We start from the raw sequence: 9700 nt of genomic DNA, 5'->3' as shown, positions 1-9700 counted from the left end.
AAAAAATTATTAGAGTAGTTATTTACTAGCTATTTAAGTTGGTCAATCATAAGGTTGACATATGTAAGTTTAAAGAGTTGATATAATCTTCTTCTCAAAAAAAAAAAAAAAAAAAAAAAGTCAATATAATCATCATTAACCTTGCCTTGGATTAATGCCATGTGTTTACAAGTTGATGGAATGGTCAATAGAATAAAGTTGGATTCTAAAACAACTAAGGAACCATGTTTTGAGGATTTAAGATTACCACTAAATTTTCACTTTTTTTTTTTAATAAAAAAAACAAAAAATTTAAAAGTAGGAGGTCCTGCATTTCCTATCCACGGCCCAGTAAGGTAATCCAAACTAAACACTTGGGCCACTTTAAGTCCTTATTGGTGTCTGAAAGCTGTTGGAATTCTTGCCAAGGTTTTGGGCCTTTTTCAAGTTTCATTTCTAAAATGAGGTTTAGGCCCATTCAGACTTCAGTCTCATCCATTGTGCAAGCCCGAATTAGGAGATGATTTGTACACTCACTACTCACTATGCAGCATGCACCAAAACAAGCCTACAGAGGCATCTATTACTAGTATAGTACTATAAGCAAATTTCTACTACCTCCTACGCTAGTACAGTATAAGCTGTTTACTACACCTTTTTTTTTTTTTTTAGCTATCCTATGTGTGACAGATTGTGATTGATTGATAGTCACTTTCATATTGACTTACAACTTTTTCTTTACCACTCACAATTTGCTACATCAGAATTGTGACAAAGTTGTGATACAAAAAATTATAATCCTTGATTTTATCACAAAATATTTCCAATAAGAGAAATATGGCGGGGCTAATTTTGTGGCTCATAATGATAATGTGGTTAAGGGGCTACTTTAAATTCTTTTGACTTTCTCAAGGATTGTTTCCCATCTTTTCCTTGTCTGAATTTTGTCTTGGTTTTAGGATGAAGATAAGTTTGATTCCGTCCTTTTGTAATATGTTTTTTTTTTCCACTGAAATTAATTCTTACTTAGGAAAAAAAATTCACATTGCTACATGTTAGTCTACAACTATATAATTAAATTGGTATTTTGGGTCTGATGATATATAAAGAGCAATCATCATAGAGTAAACATTATATGTTAAAATTTTATATTATTTATTATATTAAAAAAAAACCACCTTGAGTTAAATTATAGACATGAAATTTCAAATTTGACCTAATTACTTTTTTTTTTTTTTTTGTAATGAAAATTTGTAATTTACAACCTAGATATTATAATATGTATTAATCTATCATTTCTATCAACATTTGTTATAATATGCTTCTCACAATTACTTTTGTAAGTTACAATCAGTACCGTAAATAATCTTAAGCCTGTGATGAAAGTTAAATCTTTAAGGGGTAACTGATAAGCCCTCTTGTTTATAGGAAGCCCAAAAGGAAAGAGCCCACCATGTTAATTTTCCCTTGATGGTTTATTTATGAATCCCATTGGTTAATTTACTTTTTATCCTGTTTCTTTTCCTGTGTTCCGGTTTTTTTTTTTTTTTTTTTTTTTTTTTTTTTTAACTCTTTTTATTAGCCAATTTTTTTTCTTGATGCCAAAATAAAAACGGTATTTGGTCATCATTAAAACAAGAAGAGTACTTTTTATTTTTTATTTTTATAAAGTGGTAATTTTGATTTGAACATTGCTTTCATATGATTCTACCACCATTAAAATAATTCAACGCAACTGATATGATATACTTTCCTATTACATAAAAGTGAAACTTATGTATGAATTCCATACATGTGACTCACATTTATGTGAGAGAAATGTATAATTTACCGGATATATGACATGATCTCTCCTAACACCTAATATCTTTTTTATTAGCATCATCATCACAACAAAACAACTTAACAATTACAAAAGATATTTAAAAAAATGGTTGTCTCTAAACTTATATTGTTAAAATAATAAAATACATGGTTTAATAGTGATTTTTTTTTTTTTGAGTTATTATAAGATTACAACATTTACTACCATCTTTTTCACAATTGTTCTATATAATCGACTGTGATTAGACTTATGTCATTTTCTCATGAATTTATTATTGTTTTCTATCTTTGTAACAAAGTTATTGCACAAAAGATTGTACTTTTATATTTGATCCTTTTTTTAGTTATTTCTTTTTAAATTCTGACAAGAGGTTCAAACCTGTACTAATTGGAATTTTCTAAAACTATTTTTAATCAGAGGCAATGACCCACCACCACCACCACCACCACAATCTTTAATCTTTTTGGTATTTGTCATTTTGGGACCTTTTCTAGGTGTATAGCACCGCCCATAGTTCACGTTACCTGGACAAGTCACTCGGGTCACCAGTCACCACCATCAAATAGAAACTAAACCAACTTTTTGTCCAAGTATAATCTCATTTCCGTGTCTGCAGTAGCTTGTCCTATATTAGACTTTTCTTAGCTTTTGGTCCCTTTTTTTAATTACTATATTAAATTAATCAATCACCTAATAAGTTCCTCTATGACTTGTTAGTTGTTAGACCACAAGTCCTATAAAATTTAACAGTTTGTGAAGTAGTGTTGAATTTCATCATGACCAAAACTTCTAAGAAAATTTGCTGACGGTTGCATAGAACTCTATTTTTTAATCTGAATTTATAATTGTGAATTGAAATTTAGCATCTTATTAAAAATAATTATTGAATTTTAGTTTTGAAAAATCATTTCAATATTCAATGTGGACTAATTAGGTATTTAGACACGTGGTTAAGAGAGTGTGATGTGGGGTTACAATGGCAAAGTATGGAATCCCCAAAAAGAAGATTTTTATAATTATGATGATGACAATGTTTGACACAAAGGAAAAGGAATGTAAGCATTTGTCTTGGAAAAGAATTTCCTTGAAGGCATGATTCCTTGAGGATGAAGGAAAGTCATATAGATTATTTTTTGTTTCATAAAGTTGAATTTTACCAATAAACTAATTAATAAAGTTATTATGTTATTGTTATCAATTTTTCTTCTTTAAAATATTTGCAATCTTTCCCTCAATATATACACACTGCACATGCAAGCATGGTTTGCGAAAAAGTTGAAAAGTTAATGACACTAAGCCACAAGATCTGCAATTAGTACAATCTGTTTTTTAGGTCATGAATCATGATATATAGGCTTTTATGTCAATAATTTAACATAAACTAAACTAGTCTAAAATCTTAGGAAATTATTAGGACCTAGGAAACAAATAAAAAAAAACATAAGGTCACAAAAAAGCATTGTAGATGTTCAGATAATTTTTTCAATAATCTAAAATATTTGCAACCTGCAATACCAAATAATTACCATGGAGCATGGTTCAATATTGTTTCTAAAAACAACTAAACATCTAAAACACTATTTAAAAATTGGAGCTTATGTGAAACATGCATTATTGATCAAAAATTTAAATTTAGCCTCGTGTAATGCCATAAATAATACATTATATACGGTTTGTGACTCATTGGCATGGGACAATAATAATAATAATAATAATAATAATAATAATAATAATAATAATAAATGGCAAGACTAAACATTTTTATAATCCTAATAAATCAAGTTCAGAACTTAAAAGATGTCTCAATGCACGTTTGGATATAGTGTTCAGCATTTCTGTGTTTTTTAATGGGTCATGTGCACTGTTCACGGGACTCGCAAATACTTTTATTCAGTAAAAAAAATTTTAAAACTGGGTCCCATAATACTATTCATATATTTAAAAATTATTTTGTTACAGTATTTTCAGTTTTCAACAATAAGCAATATCTAAATAGACCTTTAATTAACTTCTTGGTTTTATTTTCATTATTCATATCGATAATTAATTAATAATATTTGTACAAACCAGGAAACTAGTCAAATGATATATAACAATATATAAGAAAAAATAAAATTATTAAGTGCTAGTTAGGATAAGTATTTTTTTTTGCAGATCAAAATTATGATTTTATTCAGTTTTTAATCAAAATAAACTATCTACTGTAAGTTTATCTAGATGCCCGTTAAACCTTGCTCATGAGTTACTTATTATCAATTAAAGTTTATTTCTTGTTTATTATGAAACGACTATAGTTATACATTAAAAAAGATTACGCTTTAAAATCTTGTACATATTATTTATGAGGATGCATTTTTAATTGAAAATTAGTTAAAGTATAAATATACATTAAAAAAATGAAACTTGAAAAAATTCCATATAAAAAAATAAGTTTAAAATTTTTAAATAAACAGAAAATAACAAACAACCTCTATGTTTTGAAATGAAAAATTGGCTCATGCAAATTGAAATTCTTAAGCAAAAATGAAAATTTAAAAGTGAAACAATTTATTTGGTGACAAAAACAGGAAAAATCCAAAGATTTTTTTTGTAGTAATGATGTGAAATCTGACAAGAAATCTAGTAGTAAATTTTATTTTTATTTTTATGGGAATATAGTAGTAAATTGAATTATATGTGTGGGGAGGATTAAATATGAATTTTGTTACATTTGTACCTATACCACGTGTCAAGTAACAGGAAACTAGCTTTTGTGTGTCAGAAAAAGCTTTTTCCACATATTTCTTGTCATAGAGAGAGAGAAGGCAGAGAGTATTATGTGCAGAAAGTAAGCAAAACACAACTCCACCACCACCATATATCCTATCAAACTGATGAGACTGCAAGAAAAGAAAGAAAGTGAACCTCTGATTCTCTCTCTCTAGCTTTGCTGTGTCTCTCTTTTCTCATTACAAAGCTCACATATTCTCACCAAGCCCATTTGAGTAACATACATATATTTTCTCTGCGTCACTCACCGGAGTCTTAACTGACACCATGGCCGTTGACTTCAGAGCTTACAGGGTCCACTCTGCCAAGCACTTCTCTTCTGTTCAAGCTGCACGCATTCACTCTGGTATTTTTGTTAGTTTTTATAACTTGTTTTGCTTCTGGGTTTGATAATTGATATATGTATTTGTGGTTTGTTTACATTGTTTTTTTTTTTTGGAAGGTATTTGTTTTTTCTTAACTGGGTAAGTGGAAAGTGACAGTTTTTTTTTGCAAAGTTTGAGGTTCAATCTTGTGTACTGGGTTGTCAAGTTGTCCATTTTACCAACAAGATATGTTTTTTTTTTTTTTTCTGAGTTTTAATTTTGTTTCTGGGTTATTGGATTGTTTGATTGGTCATTGATTTTAATCGAAAAAATAAGAAGAGGTTTATAAGTTTTTAACGTAGACCCATGTTGTCAGAAGACCTTTCAGTTTTGCTTTTTGTTATTTCAGAAAATGAAATTGATGCTTTAAATATATATGATTCTAATGGACGTATTTTGCTTTAATTATCAATCGGTTAGTATGGTTAGTATTGTACATTTTTTTTTGCTTGTGAGACAATAGACCTAAATCCTTTTGATTTTATTCACAATTATTACTTTTAGAGAATTTCAGTACTTTCTGTTTATAGATTTTTACCCTGTGCAGCACTCTAGAATCTTAGAAGAATGTTTTTGTAATACTAGGTAATCAAGAAAAATAGGCTTGCAAAGGGACTAATGTAAGATCTTGAATCCGAGGCTTTGATTAATTAAGAGGCTGGAGAAAGTTTTATTAGGTTGGAGGCTAATCAACCCCGCCTAAAGTGATCGTTATGACGAATTGCCCTGAAGATGAACTTAGTGTGCAAAAACAGAAGTGCAAAAAACAGTTAGAGGATATCAATAGTGATCTGTTAACACATCAGAGGTCTTTGGAATGGCTTAGGACTAAATTGGTGATATTGAAGAGCAAAGCAAATCCTTCATCCAAGTCTCGTGGTTCTGGCATACTTGAAAACCAGCAAAAAGATGATGACCATAATTTGACTGAGAAAACATCTCAAGGTGTGAGAGCAAAACGTGATACAGTTTTGGAGACATAAACAGGTTTTATAAGTATGGGGTGAACCAGTCAAAGGTGCAGCCTTGTGGTGGAAGGCTCGGGATGAGTTGTAGACTTAGGGGTTCAAGTCTCTACTAGGAGTTCCCCTAGATTACCTGTTACATGGGTTGACGGGTGGAGTTGTTTGGGTCTAAGGGGCCCTGCCTTAGTGAGGTTCAACGTCATTAAAAATAAAAAAGGGTGATGAATTCTAGAATGAAAGATGGTTACTTTATGTATTAGCTTCCTCTTCATGATAGGGTGTTGTTTAGAGAGAACTAATTGCTTTGCAATATAAGTTAGTTTCTTAGGAAAGAGATAAATAGTGACTGTTCCAACAAATTGTTTCAGGTTTAGATCACAGGGATTACAACAAAAGAGTTCATTCCCTTTCTCTGTTTTCCTTGTCTGTTTATTTGTGTATGTTTTTCGCTTTCACGTCCATTGTTTACATGTTAATTAATCTATCTGTGGTATTGTGGGTTTTTTTGTTGATTTGATATATCTCTGTTGTGATCACCCATTGGTCTCTAGATTGCTGAATGTTGTGTCTAACAATTCCTTTTTTTTCCTTTTCCCCTCCTTAAACAGAAAGTCACACAATCCTCTATGATTCAGACAATGATGATGATTCAAGAGCTTTATTTCCTTGCCCCTTCTGTATTGTGGACATCGATGTTTCTGTGCTCTGTAGCCATTTGCAAGAAGAACACTGTTTTGACTTAAAAAATGCGGTATGTGCTCTTCTTTATTTTCATTTCTTAACATTTTTGGAGATAGATCTTCGAATCTGCCTCGCCTTCTTGAGTGATAAACTTCCTAGTGAAGTTGGTCTAAATACCTGGGCGCTGCTTCCAACTAATCTGAAGTTGAAAATTAATATATTTACTTGATATGGTGCAGCCTATCAATCACCATTTCAATGAAAATAACTATAACCATTCAGCATTTATGACATTGAAAAAATAGGGACAAATGCATGTGAAAATTATGAAGTATTGTGTGTGTTTCAATTAGACTTTTATTAAGATTGAAATGCTTCAGTGTTGGTATCACAGGTTTGTCCTTTGTGTGCGGCAAATCTTGGGAAGGATGTGATAGGGCATTTTATTGTGCAGCATGCAAGCTCGCTGAAGGTATTGCTCCAATTATGGTTTGTCATGTTATAGATATAGAGTACCCATCTTTTTGAAGTATATATTCTGCTTTGTATTTATCAGTGAAAAAAAAATCTTTGCAGCGAAGGAGAAAATCTGAGAAATATGGCTTCTTGAGTGGTAATTCAGCTATGCTCGGAAAAAAGTTTCCGACACATCCTATGGGAAACAAGCATGAATCTACACCTGATCCACTCCTCTCATCGTTTATCTACCATATGCCTTTTTTGGAGCCTAAATGTATCCCTCAAGATGAATGCTTCAGAGAAGATGCCTCCTCTGCCACATCTGATGTGAAAAGGTATACTCCTAGGTATACTTCTTTCTGTTCAGACTTATGGGTTGGTCTATCTAAAAACAAAACTTACAGTGCGGTCAATTCTATTAGGAAACACAATATAAGAAATTTCAAGATATAATATGAACATTATTAATGCTGGTAAAATATGTCAGTGTTGTAAGTTTTTTAAGTTCCCTTTTCTTTCATTAATTTATTAGATGAGATTTTATACTTTTGAGCTAATGTGATCGTCTTTTAAATTATTAGTAACAGTAACCTGAATATAAAACATTAACACCATGCTAGCACCACCCATTGCTTGAGAGAGCATAATTTGATAACTACTGTTTTCATTGTTTAAAGTTCAATCTGGACATTTATTTGCAACTTCTAGTTTTTAATCAGTTTCTAATGAGGCTTAACTATTTTCATCTGCTCGCAACTAATCTCATCTCAAGTTTCACAAAACCTCTTTGAAGGTATCATGCTCCCATTTTGTTCCTTATTTGCTTGGTTTACAAGATTGCTAATTATTGAGGGCCTCTATCTTTTTCTTTTGTTAAGTTATCTGGTCAATGGGGTTTGGTTCTTTAAATTCCTGTGTGTGTGTGTTTTGAGTGCACAAAGGGTATCCATAATTTTTGTTTCTATTTCTTCTTCTCTAGTTGTAAGACTTTGTTTATTAGCTTAGCTTCAGTTGATTGTGATTTGTTGGGTTTGTAATACCAGCAACCAGCAATTTAGCATGCTTCCACAGTGTATATTGGAAATCATGACTTTTCAGTCATTTCATTTTTTCATGCCTTAACCACGGTTGTTTAGGAAGTGGCCCCTTAACTTTTCATCTCTGTCACTAATATGGCTTTGGATAAACATGATGAAGTCAGTGCACTCGTATATCTGAAGTTTTTTATTTGTCCAATCACCTGTTTCAAAAAGTGGAGCAGCAGGGAGTCTGCCTAATATCATTCTTTTCTATTATTTCTTCATGTTAATGTGCTAGATTGCATACTTTATTAATTTCTTTAAAATTAGAATCCCTTAGTTGATAATATACTATCGAATAAACATGCATATTTTTTAGCTCTTCCGATATCACTGAAGTCTCATCTGCAGTTCCATTGATGTGCTTTTAGGATGGCTTTGAACTAATCTAGAACTAATATTTGATTCGTTAAATACTGTTTATAGGTGTGATGATTAGGAAATGATTGTGAATTGTGATTGGTGAAGAACAATATAATGATAGGTTAGGATCAGGAAAATTATATACATGCATTTATGTGAATGGAATACAATGCTAGGCAATGTTACTGATGCTTCTTGTTTGTGCAGCATTGAGCCATCTTCACTGCATGAAGATCATGAACAGGATAAAGAAGAGAAGAGGAAGAAAGCTGCTTTTGTCCAAGAGTTGATTATGTCAACCATATTCTAAAAAACATCCCCATGCATGTTTGGTGAAGCTCAACTTTTTCAGAAGATGCAAAAGGTTGCTTCACTTACCAGTTGCCAATGACCCGTTTTCCACAGGCACTATGTTTTTCAATGGTGCATAACTTCAGGATATAAATTAGTTTCTATATTAGGTAGCCGACTAATACATCTTTTACATGTTCATGGAGAGCAGTGTGAATTTGTTTTCAACCTATCTACGTAATGGGTAGAAACAATCGTTTCCATATATAAAGCTACTTAAATCTATGATATCTAAATGCCAGGCGCAAATTTCACTGGTGGTGCGTTTTGTTTGTTGTTACAACAATGAGAATAATGGAATTAAAATAGGAGTCTTCCTTGGTTTATTTAATAATGAATAACTTTTCAACATGTCTCTTCATATTATTCTCCTCCGCCCTCTATTTTTTCTTTAACAAATGTTAAAATTGAGATCTCATTCATGATTGTTGAGAAGGTCCTAATGATCGGATTAAAGATCATAACATTCAACTTTCAATAAATAATAAAATGAAAAATCATCAATAATGATGATGTATGTTAACAATTACAAGACTCATTTAAAATATATACGTAATCTAATAATTTTAAGGTGGAAAGATACTGTAAGGACACGATTCTCTGGCGGTCCAATAAGGATGTTGGGCTCGCGCACGGAAGATCCCTCACAATATAATTTGTAGAGAGTGGGCTTAAAAAGCTAGCCGCTGGTCGTGGGGCGATGTCCGATCCTGGTTTTAGAGGAATTCAGGTAGAAAAAGGTGTTGGGCCTGAACATTTAAGCCCTAAGACGTCGCACCATATGGGATGGGACTCCTCGGAGTTGATCCGAGGACCATTGAGGCCTAACCTCGGTTATCCAAAGACGGACTTTCTTCAGTGAAG

The 9700-nt window shown here is 31.7% G+C and overlaps 1 protein-coding gene across 4 annotated transcripts; it reads left to right on the top strand.

The window, feature by feature from the left end:
* Window positions 1-4573: 4573 nt before the first annotated feature.
* On the top strand, window positions 4574-9128 carry LOC115965376 (protein DEHYDRATION-INDUCED 19 homolog 6-like). 4 transcript variants are annotated; one of them, XM_031084579.1, is made up of 6 exons: window positions 4574-4919; window positions 5524-5883; window positions 6512-6654; window positions 6979-7056; window positions 7161-7390; window positions 8693-9128. In XM_031084579.1, the coding sequence occupies exons 2-6, from the start codon at window positions 5652-5654 to the stop codon at window positions 8793-8795; spliced, it is 786 nt and encodes a 261-aa protein (XP_030940439.1). In that variant the 5' UTR covers window positions 4574-4919; window positions 5524-5651; the 3' UTR covers window positions 8796-9128. The 4 variants fall into 4 exon arrangements, with proteins under 4 accessions (XP_030940439.1, XP_030940440.1, XP_030940441.1 ...); XM_031084580.1 differs by having other exon boundaries at window positions 4578-4919; window positions 7161-7378; XM_031084581.1 differs by lacking the exon at window positions 5524-5883 and having other exon boundaries at window positions 4580-4919.
* The last annotated feature ends 572 nt before the right edge of the window (window positions 9129-9700 follow it).

Source organism: Quercus lobata, chromosome 10 (assembly GCF_001633185.2).
Source record: "Quercus lobata isolate SW786 chromosome 10, ValleyOak3.0 Primary Assembly, whole genome shotgun sequence".
NCBI classification, from domain to species: Eukaryota; Viridiplantae; Streptophyta; class Magnoliopsida; order Fagales; family Fagaceae; genus Quercus; species Quercus lobata.
Note: the sequence above shows the minus strand (reverse complement) of the source record. Positions and strands in the feature narration are given on the sequence as shown.